The 24,927-nt window shown below is 47.3% G+C and overlaps 1 protein-coding gene across 1 annotated transcript in view; it reads right to left on the reverse strand.

Moving 5' to 3' along the window:
• Positions 1–19,789: 19,789 nt before the first annotated feature.
• The window catches only part of Rheb (Ras homolog, mTORC1 binding), a 42,299-nt gene continuing 37,161 nt past the window's right edge, over positions 19,790–24,927 (reverse strand). Inside the window, exons 5-8 of the mRNA XM_050123706.1 lie at positions 24,026–24,082; positions 23,878–23,925; positions 23,203–23,284; positions 19,790–20,297 (exon numbers count right to left, since the gene is read on the reverse strand). Of these exons, the coding sequence (XP_049979663.1) occupies positions 20,205–20,297; positions 23,203–23,284; positions 23,878–23,925; positions 24,026–24,082 (280 nt within the window). The 3' untranslated portion in view covers positions 19,790–20,204. The remainder of the gene's footprint in view (positions 20,298–23,202; positions 23,285–23,877; positions 23,926–24,025; positions 24,083–24,927) is intronic.

Here is a 24,927-nt window from a genome sequence, read left to right on the forward strand (position 1 = left end):
AATATAGTTTCTGTGAGATTATTCGGGTCTGGGTGGCCGGGAAACAAATGAGCAGTCTCTGTTTACAAAATGGCACCTGAATGTTCAGCAACATACATCTACACAAAGCCTAAGAAAGCTTAAAAAGAGGGTTTTTAGACTTTCAAAAACAGGAGCCAAGTGCAGCTTCTTGGTAGCTGCTGTTTGCTGGAGGAGGGTAGAGGCACAGCTCCTTTAAGAGAAGACTTCCTGACTCAGCATTAACAGCAAAAACTGCGGACTTCTTTGAGAGTTGGCAGCACGAACAGCTCTGGGTCTTTCAGGAGGCTGAGCACTTGAATGGGGTTTGTGGGCAGCAAGATGCAAGTTACTTGGTGGTGGCATGGGCCAACTACTTACCAGAGTTGAGGTGGTGAGCACGGCTCCCACCTGCTGGCCCTAGAGACAGAGGTAAAGGTGCCTCCGCCATCTTAAAAGGTTGAGAGAGGCAGAGACAGCGTTCAAGGCCGCTGGGACCACTCTACTTACCATTTTAAAATGCTCCTTGTCAGAAAAGGATTTCAGTACATAATGGGACAGATTCAGACATAAAAGACCTCTAAATGAGACACAGTGTGTTTAAAAAATGTACATAGGCTTGGGAGAGATAAGAAAAAGAGTATAGACAGTTATAAAAAGAAGAAAATAGTTTAAAAAAACAGTTTTTAAAGAGACAGTAAAAGTAATATAAAAGAGTATAGATAGTCATAGATTAAAGGAGTAAAGAAAAATAAGTAACACAAAGATGGAATATACATAGAGTGTCTGGATTATCCATATCATTTTGTTTTCTTTTAATTTTTTGCCTTCAGAGAGACATTTGATTCTGGGGACTGATAAGTTAAACCAACATAAAAGTATCTTGACTTCAAAAATTGACTCTAACGCTATGTTGCTTTGGAAAAGGTTCTGCTTTTGTTTACACAGAAAATGAGAACCTGTGGTTTGATAGAATAAGACCCCCCTGGAAGGTCTCCATGAACCCTAAAAACACTTTGCCCAATAAAAGTAGGAAGCAGTTTGGAGAAAACTATGTCTAAATTCTCAAAATAATGGTTTATAAATGTTTGTTTTCATTTAAAAGGGGATGGGTATAAATCATTAATGGTCACAGTCAATATCTTTTTAAAATAATAAGGGAGAAGTGATAAAGAGATTAATACTTTTCATTGATATGGATCTTGATCTATTGATACAAATTTAAGGTCAGTTTTGTTATATGTATTTCTGTTCTTGTTTAAGGTATTATGTTTAGACAGATCATTTAAAAATAATGTATAATTAAAAATTACAAATTAGCCAGGTGGTGGCAGTGCACACCTTTAATCCTAGCACTTGGGAGGCAGAGGCAGGTGGATCTTTGTGAGTTCAAGGCCAGCCAGGTCTACAAGAGCTAGTTCCAGGATAGGCTCTAAAACTACAGCAAAACCCTGTCTCAAAAAAACAAAAACAAAAAAAAATTTACAAATTAATAGGTAGTCATTTATAATAGTCAAACTTGTAGTTGTGTTAGTTAGGTTTTCTACATATATAGAGATAAATTTCAGTTAGATAGATAGTCTTCAGCACTTCAAAGACATACGGAATATGGCATTTAAAATGTTTTAAGAATTTAGACTTTTCTCAACAGTGAGACATGTCTGCTCCTGGCAACACCAATTACTGTAGAAGGAGAAAGCCGCTTGTTGGTTCCCGGCCATTTAGCCCCAAAATAATCACACAGAAACTGTATTAATTAAATCACCGCTTGGCCCATTAGCTCTAGCTTCTTATTGGCTAACTCTTACATTAATTTAACCCATTTCTATTAATCTGTGTATGGCCACGTGACTGTGGTTTCCTGGCTAACGTTTTGGCATGTCTGACTCTGGCAGCGGCTCCAATGGCTTCTCTCTAACTCCGCCCTTCTTTCACCCAGCATTCAGTTCTGTCTTCCCCACCTGCCTAAATTCTGCCCTGCTATAGGCCCAAGCAGTTTCCTTATGCATTATTGGTAATCAGAGCTCACAGCACACAAAGGGAAATCCCACAAATTACTTCAAGAGAAAGATGGGCATCAAAGAATCTCCTTGTGGAGTTTGCTAGCCATTTGGACAAGAAACTGCTCTTGCCTGGACTACTTGATGGTAGGCTGTATAAATTGTATATGCAGGGCCCACAGAAAAGTGACTGCTGAACTTTCCAAAAGATGGGATGGTTCTTCAGTGTTCCTGCTTCACAGAAGAAACTGCCAGACATTCTGCAGGACAAAATAAAGCAACTGATGAAATTTGCCAGTATAAGAATGGTGTGGGGGGTCCTTCTGTCTGTGTGTTGCTTTTACTGGTTAATGAATAAAGAAACTGCTTTGAGCCTATGGCAGGGAAGAACAGAACTAGGCGGCAGAAGTTAGGCTGTATGCTGGGAGAAAGAAAGGAGGAGTTAGAGAGAAGCCATGGAGCCGCAGGAGACAGATGCTGGGAACTCTACCTGGTAAGTCACAGCCATGTGACAATATACACATTAATATAAATGGGTTAAATTAATATAAGAGTTAGCCAATAAGAAGCTACAACTAATGGGCCAAGCAGTGATTTAATTAATACAGTTTCTATGTGATTATTTCGGGTCTAAGCTATCTGGGCGGCTGGGAACCAACAAGCAGCCTCTTTCTCCAAAATAAGGAAGAATAGATCTTCAAATTTCCTGCTTCATGGAAAAGTCTGCCAGAAACTATATAGGCCTGTAGTTAGAAGATGGATGCCCCAATGTTTCAGAAGAACTTTGGGTGACTATCTAGGCAGTAAGATGTCTCTGTCAACTCCAGAGTTTTGGAAGTTGCTAACAATAAACTTCCTCTTTTGTTCTTTTTTAAAAAATAATGATGACCCACTGAGACAGTGGGGGCTGATCTATTGGGAGCTCACCAAGGCCAGCTGGACTGTGACTGAAAAAGCATGGGATAAAACCGGACTCTCTGATCATGGCGAACAATGAGGACTGATGAGAAGCCAAGGTCAATGGCAAGGGGTTCTGATCCTACTTCATGTTCCGGCTTGGTGGGAGCCTAGCCAGTTTGGATGTTCACCTTCCTAGACATGGACGGAGGGGGGAGGACCTTGGACTTTCCACAGGGCAGGGAACCATGACTGCTCTTTGGATTAGAGAGGGAGGGGGAGAGGAGTGGGGGGGAGGGGGAGAAGAGTGGGGGGAGGGGGAGGGAAATGGGAGGCTGGGAGGAGGCGGAAACTTTTTTTTTCTTATTCTCGATAAAAAAAATAATAATGATGATGAGACCCTGTCTTTTTTTAAGGTTTATCTATTTATTATGTATACAGTGTTCTATCTGCATGTATGCTGCAGGTCAGAAGAGAGAACCAGATCTCATTCTAGATGGTTGTGAGCCACCAGTGGTTGCTGGGAATTGAACTCAGGACCTCTGGAAGAGCAGCCAGTACTCTTAACCTCTGAGCCATCTTTCCAGCCCTGAACTTCCTGTTTACTTAGGTAATATTATATCCTTCTGGGGTCTTTCATGGAGTTGAAGACAGATAGTTATAGTTTTTCTTAGTTATAATAAAGGATAAATTAAATATGAAACTTTAGACTCACAAAGATAGGATAGATGATAGAGTATTTTCCTTAATTTGCCAAATGTAAATGGACTAAATAGTGTAACTATAATTCTTGCTTGATAACTGTTTTGTTATATGTAATTTTACTATGTTAAAGTTAAAACCTTCCTTTTTATTTATACAGAAAAGGGGAGGTTTCTCTGTTGTGAAGTTGTGAATATGTTTTATTACCATCAATTAATAAAGAAGCTATTTCAGCCAATGGCTTAGTAAAGTAAAGCCAGGCAGGAAATCTGAACCGAGATATATAGAGAGAATAGGCAGACTCAAAGAGACACCATGTAGCTGCTGAAGAAGACAGATGTCAGAACTTACCGGTGTGCCACAGCCTCATGGAGATACACAGATTACTAGAAATGGATCAATATAAGATGTATTGATCTTACGCCTAAGCTATTGGCCAAGCTGTGTTGTAATTAACACAGTTTCTGTGTGATTATTCGGGTCTGGGAGGCCAGGACATGAATAAGCAGTCTCTGCCTACATTTTTCTCTTTTTTTTCCCTTAAGCTTATGCACATTGTTAAACACACTGTAACCTGTTTAGAGTTTTAGAGTTTTTTCCCCCCCAATCTGAACCTGCTTTAAAGCATATCTGTAGCCTTTTCTCTCTACATAGCAAAACTTTAAACAGAAGCACAGCTTAGCTCATGGTGCACTGGTGGGTGAAGCTGCAGGCTGCTGCTACGAGACACGTCTCTGTACTGCTGCATGCGGGACTAGGAAGCTATATTTGTCTCTGTATTTGCGTTCAGAAACTTTGTAGAAATACGTGCCTGAAGCCGGGCGGTGGTGGCGCACGCCTTTAATCCCAGCACTCGGGAGGCAGAGGCAGGCGGATTCTGTGAGTTCGAGACCAGCCTGGTCTACAGAGATAGTGCCAGGACAGGAACCAAAACCACAGAGAAACCCTGTCTCGAAAAACCAAAAAAAAAAAAAAAAAAAAGAAATACGTGCCTGGATATTGGACGCCATTTGTAGCAAGTCTTTCCCTGCCCTGCTAGCCAGCTCCCAAATCACAACGTGGAGACTTATAATTAATTATGATAGCTTTGGCTTGTTTCTAACTAGGCCTTACAACCTAAACTAACCCATTTCTATTAATTGCATGTTGCCCCGTGGCTCATAGCTTGTTACCTCATATCCTGCATGTTATGCTTCCTTCTTCTTCCCAGCATCCTCTCTGCCCTGAAAATCCTGGCTAGCTATTGGCCATTCAGCTTTTTATTAAACCCCTGACATATCTTCACAGTGTATAAAAGATTCTTTCACAACAATTGTCATGTGTGGGGCTGGAGAATCGGGAAGCTCACAACCGCCTGTAACCAGCTCCAGGTGATCTGGAGAATCGGGAAGCTCACAACCGCCTGTAACCAGCTCCAGGTGATCTGGAGAATCGGGAAGCTCACAACCGCCTGTAACTCCAGCTCCAGGTGAACTGATATCCCTCTGACGACACCAACAAGTAATAAGGATTAAAATTAAAAAATAAAATGTCTTAAGAAGATTATCGTGTCTTTGGGCTTAGTGGTGCGTTTCTCTTTAGCACGAACAACATTCTATTGTTTGTCTGTGCCTTGCTTCTTAGTGCAGCCTGTGCTGCTGTAATACGATACCCCAGTGTGGGTAATCTATTAAAACAAAGAGCAGAGATTTGTATGTTGGAGTTCTGGAGGCTCCCAGCAGGCTCAGGGCAGAAGGACAGTCTGGGCCTGGGTGTGCAGCAGCAACTGGGGGTCTTCATTGAGTTAGCGGAGCCCGGGCAGGAATGAATGAAGGGTGCAAAGCACAAGGTTGCTCAGTGTGGGCTCAGGGGCTTCCAGCCCAGGGATCTACCCCATGATACCCCGGGCATTTAAGCCCGGGCATTTAAGCCCGGGCATTTCCGCCTACAGGCCATCGGGGCATGGATGCATGAATGAACGAAGGAACAAACACAGGCAGACACAAGCCCGGCATCCAGGACCGCGCTCTAGAAGGTCAGCCTGTTTGAGCTAGCTGGGAGTGGTGCTGCTGACTCCCCTCCACAGTCAGCCGAGAGTCCCCCAATTCCTGCTCCGCCCTATTCTAAGGCAGGAAGATGAGCTCAAGTCTTCCTCAAGGTTAGGGGTCAGGGATCTGCAGAAATGGACATAGGATCTATCAGGGGAGGAAAGTCTGGACTGCGATGTTGGAGGACCAGGGTTATCCTTCATATACGGCAGGGTTTGGAAATAAAGGTGCGGAAGCCTGCCCCCTCGTGGTGATCTCAGTAACTACATCCTAGGGAAATGGTTGAGCACAATAATTATTGGCCGCAGTCTGTGTCCAATGGAGTCTTTCCCTCCTTTCCTTGCCAGTCCCTCCCTCCCTCTCTGTCTTTCCCTCAAAACAAGGTCTCACCATATAGCCCTGGCTGGCTGGGACTCCCTATGTAGAACAAACTTAGTCAGACTAAAACAGTGGTTCTCAACCTTCCTAATGCTGTGACTAATACAATTACTCATGTTGTGGTGACCCCCCCCAACCATAAACTTATTTTTGTTGCTACTTCATAACTGTATTTTGCTACTGTTATTAATTGTAATGTAAATACCGCTGTTTTCCGATGGTCTTAGGTGACCCCTGTGAAAGGGCTGTTCGTTTCCCCAAGGGTCGCGACCCCCAGGTTAAGAACCGCTGAATGTGTTGGGGGGAGGGGTTCCTTGTCGATTTCTCATTTCTGTCTCTCCAACGAACACATGCAGACATCTTGGGCTTTAATTTACACGTAAGGCACAGATTTGGAGGTCAGCCTGTGAGGAGTCATTATCAGATGAGGAAGTGTAAACTTAGATGAAGCAGAAGGAACTGAAGAGGCATGATCTAAAACAAGAGCATGAATGGAGAAAGCTTGTGTCTGCCTAACACAGCGACTTGTGGGAGCGGCGGGAGTGGCGAGAGCTATAATGAGGCAGAGGCAGAGGCAGAGGCAGAGGCAGGGGCAGCGGCAGCGGCAGCGGCAGCGGCAGGGGCAGGGGCAGGGGCAGCGGCAGGGGCAGGGGCAGCGGCAGCGGCAGCGGCAGGGGCAGCGGCAGGGGCAGCGGCAGGGGCAGCGGCAGCGGCAGCGGCAGGGGCAGGGGCAGCGGCCGGGGCAGCGGCAGGGGCAGAGGCAGAGGCAGAGGCAGAGGCGGGAGTTTTGTATCCAAACCCTCACTCCCCTGCTTGCTTGCCGGGTGCCCCTGGGCACGATGGCAGTCTGTGCCTCATTCTCCACACCTGTAGCATGGAGATCACAGTCCACAGCTCACAGGACCGGTGAGCAAATCACTAAGTGTGCCTTAAGTCCTGGGCGATGCCCGGCTGCAGCAGGGAACACTGTAGGACCTGAGGCAATGGCCCACGCCTTTAACTCAGCACTTGGGAGGCAGAGGCTCTCCACGGGCTCCAGTTTCACTGAAAGAAAGACTTGGTCTCAAAAAATAAGAACCGTGAAGGAAGATACTTAATGTCAACCCTGGTCTCTGCACAGGTACACACAGGTAAACACAGATGTGCAGGCACACACATACACACACACACACACACACACACACACACGATGTGCAACTTTCACTAGCACTCACACCAAAACCGAAATGGTACCATTCAACGAGAATTTCCCATTAACCCCTTCCATTAACACACACACACACAAGCACACACACACACACACACACACACACCCCTCCTTTTTTTTTTTTTCTTTTTGAGACAGGGTTTCTCTGTGTAGCCCTGGCTGTCCTGGAACTCTGTAGACCAGACTGGCCTCAAACTCAGAGATCAGTTTGCCTCTGCCTCTCCAGTGCTGGGATTAAAGGTGTGCACCACCACCACCTGGCTTGAGACTGGTTTGTTTCAGAGAGCACAGTGTCTTCCAGACTCATAGATGTCAATTTTCTTCTTTTTGAAGAAGATCAATATTCCACATATATAGATATCACATTCTTCGTTCATGTCATCGAGGAAAGCCAAGGCAGGAGCTCGAGGCAGAAGAACCACAGAGGAATGCTTGTTTGCACGCTTGCTCCCCTTCAGCCATTCTTCATCAGCCCTGGTCCGTCTGCCTAGGAGTAGTGCCGCCCATGGTGGCCTGGGCCTTACCACTCTCTTAGTAATCAAGGAAATGTTCCATTCACATGGCTATGGGCCGGGAACAGTTCCTCTCCTAGGTATATCAAGTTGACAACCACTGCCGGTGGCTCCCAGGTCTGAGCTCCTGTGAAATTGGGTGCTGTATGAACATGCGTGTGTGGATCATCTCAGGGACCCCCAGCTGTCAAGCATCCAGCAAGATTAAGAGCAACATAGAACTATTTGAGATTGCAAAAGCACTCGCATTTGGCACCCCCAGACTGTCACTAAATGCATCAGAGAAAGAAATGCACGAAGCGAGGCCAGATGGAAGGAGTGGGATTGAGAGACAATGGCTCAGACAGTGAGAAAATATGCTGCTTACAACTGGCTGTGACAGTCTCAAAAAAACAAAGCAAAAACCAAAAAGTGTGTTCTTACAAAAACAAAAGTTAAAACTATGGAGTCTAATAAACATCAGGGAAAGGTCTTCTTTAGTATGTGGTGTCGTGGGGGTGTCAAACTCAAGGCTTTGTGCGTGCAAATGTTCCCCTCTGGGTTACATCCCCAGCCTCTGAGGTAACACCCTTTCTAAATGCGCAGTTAAATGTGGAGGACAGATATCTGAGGGTTACCACAGCAAGGACTGGATTCCAAAAGTTCGCAGAAAAGGAGGAAATTTTATTGATGTCTTCCTCAGTCAAATGGAAAGTTAGGGAGAGTGATACAGTGAAACAAAACAAAACAAGCAAACAGAAAGATCAGGACCCATGAACAGCACCACGGGGAAAGGAGCCTGCCACCAGGCCCGGCCACTTGCGGTGGATGGAACAAGAGGGGTCCCCACAGGTTCACAGGTTTGAATGCTTGGTCCCCAGGTGTTAGAACTGTTGGGGAAGGATTGGGGGGTGTGACCTTGTTGGAGGAGGCCACTGGGGGTTTTGAAGTTTCGAAAGCCCACACCAGTCCCAGTTAGCTCTGCCTCGTGGCTGTGGATCAGGAGTTAAGGTCTCAGCCACTGCTCCAGCGCCACACCTGCCGTGGCCATGCTCCCCACCATGATGGTCACGGACTCTAGCTAAGCCTCTGAAACCGTAAGCTCCAAAGAAACATCTTCTTTCACAAACTTCCTTGGTCATGGTGTCTTACCACAGCAACAGAAAAGTAACTAAGACACCACCTGAATTGGATCTCTGGGACCTGCATTGTGGAAGGGGAGAGCCAGCTCCCGGTCTTCTAACCTCCACAGGAGTACTCTAGCGTGCATAATCCCCCAAACATACAAAACAAGCAAATGAAGATGTAATAAAAAGATAAACAATTGTTATTTGATCCTGCTACAATATTTTTCATCCTGCTGGTCCCCTGAACTGGGTTTTCTCAGCCTGCCTGTTCCCACAACTGCTTATAAAATAACCACTCTGAGGCTTAATTATTAATTACATACTCTTTGGCCTATTAGTTCAGGCTTCTTATTAACTAACTCTTACATCTTAAATTAACCCATTTATCTATGTATTGCCACGAGGCTGTGTCTTACTGGTACTGTTCTGGTATCTTTCTCCTTTGGTGGCCACATGGCATCTCCTTGACTCTGCTCTCTCTCTCTCTCTCTCTCTCTCTCTCTCTCTTCACATTTCCCGCCTGACTTTACTCTGCTAAGCCACTGGACAAAGCAATTTTATTCATCAACCAATAAAAGCAACACATATACAGAAGACATCCCACATCAATCTGAGACAGAGTCTCACTGTGTAGCCTGGGCTGAGCCGGGACTTAGAGATCTTGCCTCTGCCTCCCGACTGCTGAGATCAAAGGTGTGCATCACTAAAGGCTGGCAGAAAAAGATGAGAATCTTTGGAAGGCTTTTGGCCACCAGACAGGGGTGGGGTGTAGTGTGTAGTGCCATGGGTGCACAGAGATGGGGTCTGCAAGCTGCTCCCAGACTGGGGACTCTCAGGATCCCAGGCTCTTCTTCTTCTTTCTTTCTTCTTTCCTTCTTCCTTGCCCCATCTCTCCTCCCTTCCTTCTTCCACTCTTCCTGTCTCAGCACCAGCCAGGGAGCATGGGGGATGGTGAGAATTCGCTGTATGGCTTCTTCACTCCATCCTTCCCAAGAGGGAAGCTTTGGCCTTCCTCCTGCTGGTTGGCAGATTTGTTGACATAAGGGATTCCTCTGGCCACTCAGGGGTATGGTGTCAGACAGCTCTGGGCCACACCCTGTGTTTGTTCTTGCAGTGTCTCCAGAGCCACTGACCCCTGGAAAGGGATCTGAGGTCATCTTGACATGCCGAGATAACTGTCCTACTAGGAGTCACCCAGTCCCAGTCTCAGCTGCCTGGGAAGGGGCCTAAAAATGCTCACCCATAGGTGCACAGTGAGGTTCTACGGAAGGCAGGGAGGCCCGACAGTGATTATGTGCACGGGAAACATGAGCAGGAATGGGGCTCTGCAGGTGCAGGCGCCATTCAATCCGCCCTGGGGAAGCCCTGGAGTGATGAGTTTTACAGGAACGCTACTCAGGGTAGCTCTGTGCATCTGGGAAAGCAACCCTCGGCTCTGCCTCCCCAGGCTCAGGACTTAGCTGCAGGTCCAGGATGAAGAAACAGGAAACTGTCAGGCCTGGGGAGGGTGCAGAAGTGGGGGGAAGAAGGGGACCAGCATGGGTGATGCAGGCCTGCATCATCTGTCTTCTTCACCAAGGGAGCAGACTCAGAACTTAGTCGTGGTCATGTACTCTGAGGGTGGGGTTTTGGCCCCAGCTGTCACAAAGCCACCCTCGGGGTCTGTGAAGTCCCAAATAAAGAGTTTTATAATAAATGCTGCCAGCAAGTTTCTGAAAAGTAACCCAGGTGGCCATTGTCATCATGGCCCTCAAGCTCCAGGTATCATCTAAGCTAAGCGAGTGGGAAACTAACAGGTATTATTTACTGTGTGACCTCCAGAGGGTGAAGTTCAAGGTCAACTGGGAACAAGAAGAGCTGCAGGGCTTGTTTATGTTTCTCTGTAGTTCCCCAAATGGGGGAGCAAGAAACCTAGAATGCAAGAGGGTCTCCACCAAACAGGTCGACAGTCCCTTCGGTGTTTGTGAATGGGAGCTGAAGCCTCAGAGTTTGAATTTATCATAAAGATGCTTTAGGCCCACGAGTGACTGTGATGTCAAGGATCCCACATGGGGTCATTCCCAGGGTGTGTATAGCCTGAGGAAATGTTTTTCTTGCAGGACCACAATCTACAGGAACAGTTTGAGCCAGGGTAACAGCTTCACCTTGGTGGCTCAGTCTTGGATGACCTAGATCCTGGTCAATGGATGGGCTGGTTTGCTAGTGCATCCTCCTTGAATGAGCTGAAGGGCCCACCGAATCCTATAGGAGGTACAAGTACCCATACTCTCCGGGGCATTGTCAGTGCTCACTACCCAGGCTATGTATGGGTGAGGGTCAGAGAATGCTCACAAGAACCCCACCCAGTAGCACCACCTGCCCCAGTCCATCCAACAGAGGGGAATGTAGAAGTTGTCCACTGTTGGGGGGATTGAGCCGTGTGTGGCACAGGCACTGTACCTGGCCCTAGGCAGAACTCACTCTGAAGTCAAGATGCAGCACAGCTGGGTCCCAGGAAGGCAAAGCCAGGGCTGCAGGATCACGGCAGGCAGCAGAGCTGACCAAGGTGTCCTTGGGCCACTGACACTAGGTAGGAGAAGGCACCAGGAGAGTTGTTATGCCCAGCTGGGCCTGACCACGTTCCTCTGTGGTCTTGGCATCGGGGAAGAATATGGGATTTTGAATCAAAACTAGGTTACAGCAAATGCTCCCCCGCTGAACATGGCGGCGGGAGAGCCAGCCTTGATCAGAGCAGACTGGTGGGAGGCAAGAGGGACACTGGCCTGAACTCTTCTGCCAGGACTATATGAGCCCACAGAAAGAGGCATACATTTGGAGGGGGGAGGGGAGGAGGGAGGGAGGGAGGGAGAGAGAGAGAGAGAGCGAGCGAGCTTCTACTTCGGGGCTGGAACGCTAGCAGGGAAGCATGAGAACAAGATGCAGCCCACGGTCCTCTCAGAACTGCCATCTTCAGACAAGAGCTGCTCCTCCCCTCCCCAGCCTCAAGCCTCAGAGAAGGCAGCAGAGCACCCTGGGCTGGCCATCCCAGCCCCTGGCTCCCTTCTGCTACAGGGTGGTTGAGGGCACAACCTGTCTCTGTGGAGGGGATGATTTGTTTGTACATGGAATGACAGCAGAGGGATCGCCCTCCAGTGAATGCTGATACCCTTTTCCTCCTTCTTCTTCTCCTCCTTTCTTCTTCTTCTCCTCCTTTCTTCTTCTTCTTCTTCTTCTTCTTCTTCTTCTTCTTCTTCTTCTTCTTCTTCTTCTTCTTCTTCTTCTTCTTCTTCTTCTTCTTCTTTTTTTAAGGGTTTCTCTGTGTAACAGTTCTGGCTGTCCTGGAACTCACTCTGTAGACCAGGCTGGCCTCTAACTCACAGAACCTCCTGCCTCTGTTCCAAGTGCTGGGATTAAAGGTGTGCACATCCCCCCTCCCCCCAGAGGGATCTCTCTTCAGATCACCTTCTACCCCAAACCTGGAGAAGGAACCAGGAAGGAGGAGAACATGAAACACAGAGCCCAGTGCCAGTCAGCAGCTGCAACTGGAGAATTCAGGGTAGCGGCTGAGCCTCTGGCAGCGCCATTGGGCTTGGCTGCCCTGTCTCCAGCCTGCCAGTTAAAGAGACAAGTAGTAATAAAGCAGAGAGAAAGAAGACCCCGAGGAGACACAAAGGGTCCAGTGACTTCCCTGAGCCCAACTCTGGGTACAGATGTGTGGTTCAACAGGCTGAAATGGAGTCCTGGTCCAGTACGGTCCCATCAGTTGTCAATCACCGACCCATTGTCCTCCTCTGGGCTCTCATGCACGGTGGTTCCACAGGTTGTTGGAACTGTTGATATCTCTTCTTGGGAGGTGAGTTCCTTCTCTGGCTGCACCCAGCTCTCAGCCTTTCCGTTACCCAGGATGGGGCTTCTGGAGAATATTTTACTTAGGGGAAATCACCTGGCTGGTTTGGAACTCATTATCCTAGACCAGGCTAGCCTTGAACCCATGCTTTGCCCCTGTCTCTCTCTAGCTGGGATGAAAAGACTAGCTAGAAATGTTAATCATTTAAGGTTCACTGTTTCAAGTTTGGTATCGGAAGGAAAGTGTACAAAGTGTGTTTATCTCCTCTCTTTCCAGGGAGGTGGATCCACAGTTTCTGTGGCAAAATTAGGATGCTGGGTATTTGCAGATAACACATATGCAGGGATTCAGAGATGCAGAAAAGGAAATCGGGGTACCATGCCTTTCTCTAATAGTAGGCAATAGAGTACACATGGAACCACCAGATGGGCAAGAGGCTACAGATGCCATATGTCAAGAATAACTCAGAGGAAATCCTTTTGAAATTTAAAGTAAAAAAATTTTTGAAAGATTTATTTTTAAAAAAAAGAAAAAGGTTTTCATTAAAAATCGAGGACTTATATTTAACTTCTTCAGGAGGATACTTTAATCCAGTTTAAGAGCAAGCCCAGCCCACTGGGCTCAGACAAGGCTATACAGTTCGCAGATGGGGACGCAAAGCAGAGCAGATTGCGCAGCTGGCGACAGGCAGCAAGGCTGCTCTTCACTCCCGGCTTAGCACCAGGTGCTGGGGAGAGGTAGGAGACTGGGCAGCTGTGCCAGACACGCTCCTCCATGGCCTGAGAGACGCGGACACGCTCCTCCATGACCTAAGAGACGCGGACACGCTCCTCCATGGCCTGAGAGACGCGGACACGCTCCTCCATGGCCTGAGAGACGCGGACACGCTCCTCCATGGCCTGAGAGACGCGGACACGCTCCTCCATGGCCTGAGAGACGCGGACACGCTCCTCCATGGCCTGAGAGACGCGGACACGCTCCTCCATGGCCTGAGAGACGCGGACACGCTCCTCCATGGCCTGAGAGACGCGGACACGCTCCTCCATGGCCTGAGAGACGCGGACACGCTCCTCCATGGCCTGAGAGACGCGGACACGCTCCTCCATGGCCTGAGAGACGCGGACACGCTCCTCCATGGCCTGAGAGACGCGGACACGCTCCTCCATGGCCTGAGAGACGCGGACACGCTCCTCCATGGCCTGAGAGACGCGGACACGCTCCTCCATGGCCTGAGAGACGCGGACACGCTCCTCCATGGCCTGAGAGACGCGGACACGCTCCTCCATGGCCTGAGAGACGCGGACACGCTCCTCCATGGCCTGAGAGACGCGGACACGCTCCTCCATGGCCTGAGAGACGCGGACACGCTCCTCCATGGCCTGAGAGACGCGGACACGCTCCTCCATGGCCTGAGAGATGCAGACACATGCATGGGAAGGTAGCCAGTCAGCTGCTCTGGCCTCCATCTTAGGGTGGCCGGGTCGGGGGCTTGCCTCACCATCTAGGTCACATTGAAAGGCTGCAGACTGTGGTGCTGTCCCCTCTGCCAGTTCATAGGCAGTAGGGCTGGAAAGACAAAGACACCAGGTAGCCCTTCCCTGCTGGAAAAGGCTCTTCCTGCCCAGGCCTTGGGTAGCAGAAAGAGCTGTGTGAAAGGTCTTGCTTACTGAGACTGCAGCTTGAAATCTCTGCTATCTCTTGTGAAAGACCGTAAAAATCATAGAATACTCAGTGGGTCTAAAGGCATTCACTGACAAATCTGGTGACCAGGGCTTGATCCTCAGAAGCCTCACAGTGGAAGAGTGAGCTGAGTCTGGAAAGTTGCCCTCTAACCTCCACACACACAAGGTAAGTAACAATGTAACACAAAATTACAGTAAACACCAGGGGATCCGTGGTGTTCACTGACATGCTCCCAACTAGGCAGAAGGCTGAGTTTCAGGCCAGCCTCCAGATAAACCAACCTACCGACCAACCATACCTATGGGAGTTGACCAGACCTTCAGCACCTTCAGCTGACACCCCCTCCAGCAACTGCCTGCTCCCCTGATGATGTCATCACAGCTTGCCTAAGTTGGTGGTCAGTGGCTGGGACACCTTCTGCTGCCGTAGCAGCTGGGAACTGAGCTCTGAAGGCCAGCAGGCCACTTGACAAGTGAATAATGGCAGATTTGTGTTTCTGTTACTACGGCAGCCGAGTTTGGTGCCATTTGTGGCTGTGGAACTTGGGAAGTCTGTAGTCACCCATCATGCTTTGCAAACTAGTGAGGACAGAATTCTGATGAGATCTCAGGGTGGACATCAATAGTCACCCATGAACTGACTATATTTGTCAAAGCCTCTGAAAACATCCAAGCTTGCAGGCTTCAGATTGATACAGCCCTGGCAGTTTTATGGAGAAAGATCTGAGTCTAAAGGGGCTGCCCAAAGGCACATACCAGGTACAGGATTGGGGTACTCTGAGTCTTTCATAGTCCAGCTACTAAACTGAGGAGCATGGGTGCCGGGCTCAGCTGTGTTCAAACGTGGTACGGTGAAAGCAATGGGCTAAGCGGGGAGCTCTCTGCCCACGGGCCTCTCTTCTGTACATAGGGAGGTTCCCTGAGCCCTGCGAGTCTTTCAGCCTGGCCCGTGTTCCGGTTAAGTCAGCCAAGCTGTTGTCTTCCAGCAGGTTGTCAAAGTAGGAGACGGCAAGAACAGCGTTTTGCCTCATGTCAAACTTTTCCCTTGGGAGATGAAAAGGAGCTAAAGGCAGTTCCGGAATGTTCTGAGGAATGCTTTGGAAGGCTTTCAGCCTCAAAGGTGCAGAACAGAGTTGGCCTGCCACCAGCCTGCTCCTCTGGAAATGGTTTGGGTGGAGGCGCTCATTTCTCAGGCCCACATAAGCAGCAACAAGATACTCTGGGTCCCCCACATGCATAGCTTCCAGATCACTGGACGGTACTGTGTTCTGAGTCAGCATCACTCACAGTAGTGGGTACCCCGCGTGAAGAAGCCTTTCCGTGTGAGGAGATAGACACCCCCCCCCCCCCCCCCGTGTAGGAGACAGGCCACAGAGGTGGGTATGCATCACACAGGTGGGTCACCATAGGCCATGACTGGTCTCAGTACCCAATGAGAAGGCTGGCAAGAGCTGTTCCCAAAGTAACCTTCCTAGAACTCTTGAAATGGATGAAATGTCTCCCAGGCACGTGCAGAGCATTAATAAAGCTGGTCAACCACTGAACACAGCCCCCCCCCCCCCCCTGGGGTCTGAGCTAACAAGACTCCCTTAAGACATGAAGGGTCCTGCTCTGCAGGATATACTAAAGCACCCTTCAGGCTGAGACGAAGGCCCACTAGACAACCTACACACAGATCCAAGCACATCTGTAAAGTGTGAGACAGAGGTAGAAAGGGGCGGAAGAGACAGCTCAGCAGTTAAGAACATATAATATGTTTGCAAGGTTACAAGTTTGATTCCTGGAATCCAAGCTGGGCAGCTCACAAACTTCTGTAACTATAGCTCCAGGGGTATCTGACGCTTCTGGCCTCTGTAGGTAATCATACACACACACACACACACACACACACACACACACACACACTCAGACACATAACAAGAATAAAACTAGAAAACAGGTAAAAAGATGACAAATGGGTCCCCCCTCCTTATTTAATTTTTGCAGTGCTGGGGACTGAACCTAGGGTCTCCTGCACAGGAGAGCTTTGTCCCATTCCGTTTTTTTGCTTCCTTCCTTCCCCGCCCCCCCTCTGTGCGATAGAGTTTCTCTGTGAGTTCTTGCTGTCCTGGAATTTACTCTATAGAGCAAGCTGGTCTTGAACTCAGGGATCTGTCTATCTCTGCCTCCTGAGTGCTGGGATTAAATGTGCCAACACATCCGGTTTTTGTCTCTCATATTTCTAATAAGCAACTAGAAGTCTGGTAAATGCATTCAGTATATGAAAGTGACATTTTATGGCAGTAGCAGCAGAAACAAGGGCTATCAGACAGAGCTACACACACAGCTGGCTTTTGAGAGCTACTCAAATCAAGTTGGTATTAATCTGAGTTGGAGTGTTAGAATTAACATGCTACTTGTAATTTTCAGGGTAAGCAGAGCAACAAAGAGGCAACCTAGAACTTGAAGCAGCAGCTCAGTAAAAGTGTCTATTCCACAGCTTCAAGCGTGTGGCATACGGAGATGAAAGGAGGCGGTGGCATGCACATACACACACACACACCATACATGCATGCGCGCACACACAGACACACACATGCGCTGTGGTCTAGTAACAAGGCATACTTGAAAGGATCCTGACAACGACCAGCTCTGATATCTGCTGTTCTGGATGAAGCACTAGGGCTTGAGGATGTCAAGGGTGCTTCAGGTGAAAACGGGGAAGCCTCCAGCAGAGATGACACTGTGGCCGAGCAGCAGAGGGAAGGGCACACGCAGGTTACAAGCCCAAGCCTCCTGGTTCTGGGACAGACATTAGTGATGGGTTCTTAGGGCTGCAGAAGCAGGTTAGTCTGCATTTGGCATAATTACTGATGAAGGATCTTGAGTGGTGGAGGAAGTTTGTTTCCTCCCTCCGTGACGACACTGGCTGTGCCGTAAGTTGGAGGGTGTGCGAAGGCAGATCTGGAAGGGATGAGATGAAGAGGGAAGAACACAGGCGGCCGTTACTGTGGTGGGCTGGGTGGGAAGAACCGGGAAAAGTCAGTAATTACATGTTAGATTGCTGGGTATGGTGACACACACCTGCAGTACCAGCACTCAGAGATTGTGGTATGATGTCTGAGTTCGAGACCAGGCAGGGCTGCATAGCAATATACCCAAAAAAAAAAAAGGAAAACAACAAAAACTCCACTAGAAATGGAGAAAATCCAAGTAGATAAACCTGGAGCACAGGGATGAGAGGTGGGGACAGAAAACTCATCAGGCCCAAGATTTTTTTTTTTTTTTGGAAACAGGGTCTTCTCCTTCTCCTCTTTTTTGGAACTATGTAGTCCTGGCTGGCCTCAGGCCTCAGTTAAAACTATAAACAAGGAATAGTAAGGCAAAGGGGGGTGGCAGGAAAGGCCCAGGAAGAGGCTTAACAGGACAGCCAACAAGACCAGTGGACCAAAAAGTCAATGGAGGACACCAGGAAACAGCACCATGGACCAAACAGATTCAAACACAGCAGCCAAATGCGTGCCATGTGACCATGAGGCCAGAAAGACAGCAGAAAACACGGGCAGTCTGGGGGCTCTGAGGCGGTAAGCATCTTTTAGGGAAGCATATGCAAGGAGCTGGAGAAGAGATGTCAGAACAGGGAGGGTGCAGCAGATGGCTGCTTTAGCAGAATTCCCTCATGCATATCTTATCTTGTTATATGATTTTACTTGTATTTTGAAATTCAATTTTAAGCTGTAAAATATTTTTAAACACGAACCTAGTTTTACATTTGTGCTTCCTGTAGCTCAATGAATCTAAGATTACTTTCATGTGCCATCAAGATAAACATTACCTTTGGTGACACATCCAGCTCCCCGGGACTTTAGCTGGAGTGGTGGGCAGCAAGCCCAGGAAGCCTCATGTCTGTCTCCCCAGCAATGATTACTGTGGGGTTTTGGCTTTTGTTTACTGATCTTTGGTCCTCATGTTTGCTTAAGTATTCTACCAACTGAGCCATCTCTCTAGCTCCTGCAAGACATCTCATTTCTAACAGTATTTACTGGCGACAATGATAAACCAAGAGGGAACCCATCAGCTCTCATACCTTGGGCAGAGCCCACAGACCTGGCTACCACTCTCCAGGAGATAAGTATTTCATTAAATTGGCTGTAGCATTTGCTTGGTACTGGACATGGTCCTGGGACACTTTACCTGGTAGGGGGCTCCATTTACAAAGCAAGCTCATTTCTCTGCAAAGACTTAGGGCCAACTGTGGGGAAGGGGGCAGAAGGCACATAAGACGGGAGGAGCGCTGTGCAATGCTGTCCTCCGGGCATGGCCCCTGCATCCAGGCACTCAGTGCACTCTACTTACCAACAGAACCTCAAGGCAACAAGATTAGCTATCATTCCAACAGGCAGCAATAACTGGATCAGGAGAGACCATGATGTAAGAGGGATATGTTGGGGGCCCTAGGGTGAAGCGAGAAAGAGCTGGGTGTGGATAAAATCAAGAAACACTGTATATAAATATAAAATTGCCAAGGAATTAAAAAAAAAAAAAGAACAAGAAATAAGCACACCCAGTTCTGACTCACGACTAGGTGGAAATGGGCATGCTATTAGAATTCCAAGAATCCCCTTCTTCAAGCCTCATCCTCACAGGGCTCCCGGGAGGATGAGGCCGACAGAGCCCATATGTAGGCACCTGCTAAGTGCCCCATCATTTAAACAGACAGGTGTGCTGGAATGACAGCAGGCATATTTTTTTTTTTTTTGTTTGATTTTTGTTTTTTGAGACAGGGTTTCTCTGTGTAGCCCTGGCTGTCCTGGAATTTGCTTTGTAGACCAGACTTGCCTCTGCCTCCTGAGTGCTGGGATTAAAGGTGTGTGCCACCATCACCCAGTTTAGGCATGTTTTCTAAATCCTGCCTTGTCCAATGGGACACCAAGCTAAGCACTAGAATTGGTGAAATGTGTCTTCAACAATTAGGAAGACAGAGCATAGATAATGCTGTCAGTCCTGTCTGCCATCAGCTCCTGACAGTTTAGAATCTGCATGTAAATTGACAGAGCAGACACCATTGAAGAACAATTCTGCTCAGACTCCCAGGCCACTCAGCCTCTCTGGTCTGCTAGAATTCATCCCTAGCATCTATTGGCAATACAAGTGTAGCCCTTAGCTGCTAGCCTGCTGGCCAAAGGTCACACAATCAGCAGGTACCCACCCTAGTGGCCTCATCCTCCTTGAGTTCTTGAGTCCAGAGCCTCCTGAGTGCCAGGAGAGAAACTCCCAGAGTGATTTTTGTTGTTGTTGTTTTGTTTTTCCATGTAGCTCTGGTTTGTAACTCCCTATGAAGACCAGGCTGGCTTTGAACTCAGAGACTAACCTACCCCTGCCTCCTGAGTACATGGACTAAAGGTGTGTTCCATCCCACCCCATCCCACCTCACCATGGTTTCTGCTTTAAAAGCCACATCATGTAGCACAAAGGATTAAGGTTTGTAGCTATTTTATTTACAAGTATACATTTAACACAATGAAATAAACACTGATATATTGAAGTCTAGTTAATAGTAGTGTAACATGTCTATCATTTTGATGATTACATTATTTTAAACAACAAACTACACTGAAAAATTAATGCCGATAAAATTCTTGGTCATAATATTAAGAAATACAATATATAAATTGAAAATATGATTGTTTAAAATTTGAAAATGGAAGTGAACTCATTTGGACAGAGTCAGACGTTAACATAATCTGAAAGGGGAGGACCTCTGACCCAAATGACATCTTTCAGGTTAACAGAAGAAAACAGAAGCATAGTTTTATCTTCAAGGATGATGGGCAGTTTGCTTCTTCAGGTGGAATAAATTCCCAGTGTCCTCGGGTTCTGTAGCACAATCGTCACATCACCGAGCATGAAGATTTTCCTTGTGAAGCTGCCCCATCAATCTTCTCTGCTTCCAAAATTATCCTTTTAAAAACATCAACAGCAGTCTGAAGAGAAGGCAGAAATAACGACAGACTTAGTTCTCAGTGGATTCTGATAGTTGCTGTTCATGACTGACAGGCAGTCACTGACCTGTCCTCAGGTCCATATGGAGGTCCAGATAGAAGCTGAGGGTTCGCAAAGCCCTACAACCCCAAGGCCTTCTTTACAGCAACTAGCACCACCTTCCACTCTGCTCTACCCTGGCTTCATTTTCCCTTGTAGATGCCTCTGCAGCTCCTCCCAAGGGGTCATTTTCTTCTTGCCCTTCCTGCTCCTGCAGTTCCACCCTTCTCTCGGTCCCCCAAACTCCCAGCCTTGCCTCTTTTCTCAACCCACACACCCTGGGCTCTTCTACAGCTGCCTGCAAGCCCTCAACCACCCATGTCTATTCCTCCTTGGCACCCATTACAAACCTGTCCAGCCAAGTTCCACTCTCCCCATCTTCTGTAGTGACTGTCACCCCAATCTTGTTCTGAAGTCAAACTCTGTTTTATGTGTCCCACCACCTTAACCTCCTAGCTCAGAGTCTACAATGCACAATCCTGCAGACCTGGTGTCTTATCCTTTGATATTCTTCCTGTCCTGCGGCTAACCACTTCTGTTCTATTCTTTGGGTTAGCATTGGTCCTACTGTACTGAACCCCTTAACTTAGTGTCCATTAGCATGTCAACACTGCTCAGCCATGGGGAACATGTGGGATGAGGAGGCAGGAACACAGACTGGACACCTTTGATCCTCTATCAGGTGACCTAGCTACAGCCCCTCAGCTTATCTTACCAGAGAGGACTTTGAGCCTTGGCCCTCTCCCATCTTTCCTCCCTGACCCTGGCTGATGGCTAATCCCCTTGCTCTATCATTCCCTGGGAAACAGAAGCTGCTTCCACAAGAGAACACCACATTCTCCACCACACCTACTCACACCCTCTGCTTCGACCCTACTCAGTGATTGAGTCTGTGCATCTGACTGTTCAAGTCAATCCCAGAGGGTCATCTCTCTTGAAAATATAAGAATGCAATGCTGAGGAAAAGGGCCATGCTCTGGATGGGTCTGAAACTGGTTCTACTGCCTATGCCATAAATTATATAGTGACCTCAAGTTCTTTAACTTCTTTGGATTTTCACACCCCCACCCATTTATTCAGATAGCATTTCTCTGTGTAAAAGTCCTGGCTGTCCTGGAACTTGCTTTATAGACCAGGCTGGCCTCGAACTCACTGAGATATGCCTGCCTCTGCCTCCCAAGTGCTGAGATTAAAGGCGTGCACCACCTGGATAATTTTCCTTTTTTTTTTTTTTTAAATATTTATTTATTGATTTGTTATGTATACAATAGTCTATCTGTGTGTATGCCTGCAGGCCAGAAGAGGGCACCAGACCTTATTACAGATGGTTGTGAGCCACCATGTGGTTGCTGGGAATTGAACTCAGGACCTTTGGGAGAGCAGGCATGCTCTTAACCACTGAGCCATCTCTCCAGCCCAATTTTCCCTTTTTTTAAAATGAGAGTTCAACAGATAATTCTGAGGACAGAGTAGGCAAGCAGTAAATACTTAATTCAAATAAAACTGCTGGCATCATTAGTGACTAACCTCTACTCCTGCTATCTGGATTTCACTGTTCCACAACTGAGCTGATTCAGACAGACTCAACACTGACATCTGAACACAGAAATGATCAGATCCAATAGAGGGCCATAAAGGTTAAATGAGCCCATCTCAGAGCTCAATGAATTAAGGGTTGAGCGAGAAGACCGACTATTCAATTTAGTTGGATGCATCAAGGAGGGGCCCAGGAAGAATAAAACCTGAGTAGACCTCAAGACTAAGGAACTTCCTCCTTGGAGAGAAGAGCAGGGCAGAAAGCGTGCAGGCTGACTCTTGCCTCCCTAGCCTTGGCAACAATTATGCCCCCCACCTGGCCTGGGTTTCCTCAGAATGGTAATGCCTACTCATCTTAGTGGTGGATCAAACAAGACATGATGAAATGCAAACACTATGAACTCCCAAAGAACGCAAGGAGACAATGGAGACAAGACACTGTGGGGTGACTGGAAAGCACAGCACAAGCTGCCACATGCTAAGGCCTCGGGCATGCACTAGAGGAGGCTGGCACATGTGGTTTGCAGCTGGAAGATCAGGTAGTCCAGGGGAAGAAGAGGGAGAGAAGGAGGCAGCAGTGTAGGAGGGACACCCTAGGTCTGGGAAAGGGTCAAGTTTACACTGCAGCAAGGACTAGAAGCAGCAGCAGATCTGTGATGCCTTCTAGTGCAGAATGACACTCCCCTTCATGGGGTAGCTGCAGGGCTGAAACTATCTCCAGGACTCTTCAAAATTTGTGATTACAATAATCACACACCTGACTCGCTTTCTACTGAAAAGGGACATACTTACACAGTTAAGCCTTGTGTGTACCTTTTTTTTTCTGTTCCAGTCTATGGACATAGCCACAGTAGCAATAATACACTATGTCCTTCTCTGTAGAATGGTTGTAACCATTTTAGGTCTACTACAAGCAGAATATTTATCAAACTTAAAAATATCAGTATCTTTCTAAAACATCCCAAAGTTGGTGTAATAAATGGAAGAAGGCTAAAAATTAAATAAACAAGATTAAAAACGACAGGTAAAGGCCAGAGAGATGGCTCAGTGGTTAATAGCACTGGCTGCTTTTCCTGAGGACCAGGGTTCAATTTCTAGCACCCACATGGTGGCTCACAACCATCTGAAATGAGATCTGGTGCCCTCTTCTGGCCTGCAGGCAGACATACAGGCAGAACACTGTATATAAATAGATAATGCTAAAAAAAGAAAAAAAAAACCCACAGAAACTGGCAGGTAAAATTCCAACTGGAGGAATGTATGCTTGTAACTAATGAGGCTGACACAAAATTAATTTTACAAATGATATACCTGATTTTCTTTAGCAGAAGATTCCAAAAATGCTGCATTCCAAGATTCTGCCAAAGCTTTTCCTTCTTCATAACTGATCACTCTAAAGGGAAAAGAAAACTCTGAATCTTTGACAGTTAAAACAGCTATGATGAATTTATCAATTAGGCCCCCATTTTGGTCCACTTTGTTATGAAGTAGAACCATGTGCTTTCCAGCATCAGGAAGCAATGCAGGAGTACTTACTGGGGACAGAATGGACAAGTCTCGAGGGTCATCTATGTGACAAAGAGCTTCAGGGATGTGACTGCTTTCTAGGACTGCAATATCAACCACCATAGCTATGCCACAGTGAGGCGCTAGGTAACTTAGGGCCCAGGAATATCCCATGGGGCCACAGTTCACCAGCCCAGGCTACTCTAGGCTCCTCCCAATGCTCTGCCACTGGGCTCCCTGGACATGGTGTCCCTGCTCACGATCATCACTGTGATCACAAGCAGTACTCAAAGGTCTGTGTGAAAACTGAGTCATATCTGTCTTGGTAACTAACCCCAAGAGTTTCCCAGTTTGCTCCTAGTTCTACACAAGTGTGGCATTGCATTGCATACTGCCTCTACTGTACATAGTTTGCCATAAGAAGAGAATTTAAAATGGTATTTTGGTGACTAAATCTCCTTGGACTTAAGAACTACATACCTTTCCATATGCAGGTCTTTCTTATTGCCAACCAGCATAATAGGTATCCTGTTAGGAGAAACACAAAAGCAGAGGTATGTCAGATCCAGCCTTTCCAGCACAGGAGATGCTAATGCACACTTCTGGAGAAGAGAGATGGGCTACTTACTGCACTTTCCCCACCATATCCAACAACTTGCCGTGGATAACTTTAATTACTTCAAAACTACAAAACAAAAAGCATGGGAGCAGATGTCATTTTAATGTAGAAATTTAAAAACTTACATTTGTAGTGGGGGAAAATATACCACAGATTTTTAACTTGAGCCAACACAAAGAATTATCAATTCTTTTCACACATGACACTCAGTAATCCTTATTTAGACTACTAAAAGTAAGACGGGTTCATGCCGTTTAAGTCTAGCACTGAGTTGACAAGTCACAAGGACATGGACCTTATCTTCAAACTGTATTAATTAAACAGAAACCTGTAGAACTTTTCTGAGGTAGTGTTCCCTAGTGATCAGCCCCGTTCCCTTTCCTTTCTTGTTTCTGAGGTAGTCTTGATGTATAGCTCTAGCTGGCTTGGGATTTGGCAAGTTCTGCCTGCCCCTGCCTCCCCAGTACTGGGATTAAAGGCATATGACCTCCCCGGCCCCTTATATGCACCATCATTAACTGGGGGATGTGCTGAAGATTCTCAAGCATGTCACAATCTGCAACAGTGGGATCATTCACACCTCTGACCACTGGCTAATGGACACAAGCCATTGTCACCCTCACTCAGAAAACCTGGTGTGAGCGAGCATCAGCCAGCACATGTTGCATTACTTTTGAAGCTGCCACTCCTCTCTGTGGTCCCTTGGCCCAGCTCTGTGCTTCTTCCTATGGCCGGCTTCCACCTAGATGACTTCCCAGCCCTAACTCGGCTCCCTTTCCTCCTGCTCTCCCTTTTCCACTCTGCTAGGCCTCTAGCACTGCCAGGACATCCCACTGAAATGTGCTCTCCCTTACTTATTTCCATACCTTCACTCTATGGCTGTTTCTCTTAGATTTATTTTTAAGTTATAT

This window comes from Alexandromys fortis, unplaced genomic scaffold (genome assembly GCF_014885135.2).
Source record: "Alexandromys fortis isolate MF-2015 unplaced genomic scaffold, M_Fortis_MF-2015_v1.1 scaffold_217, whole genome shotgun sequence".
Lineage (NCBI taxonomy): Eukaryota > Metazoa > Chordata > Mammalia > Rodentia > Cricetidae > Alexandromys > Alexandromys fortis.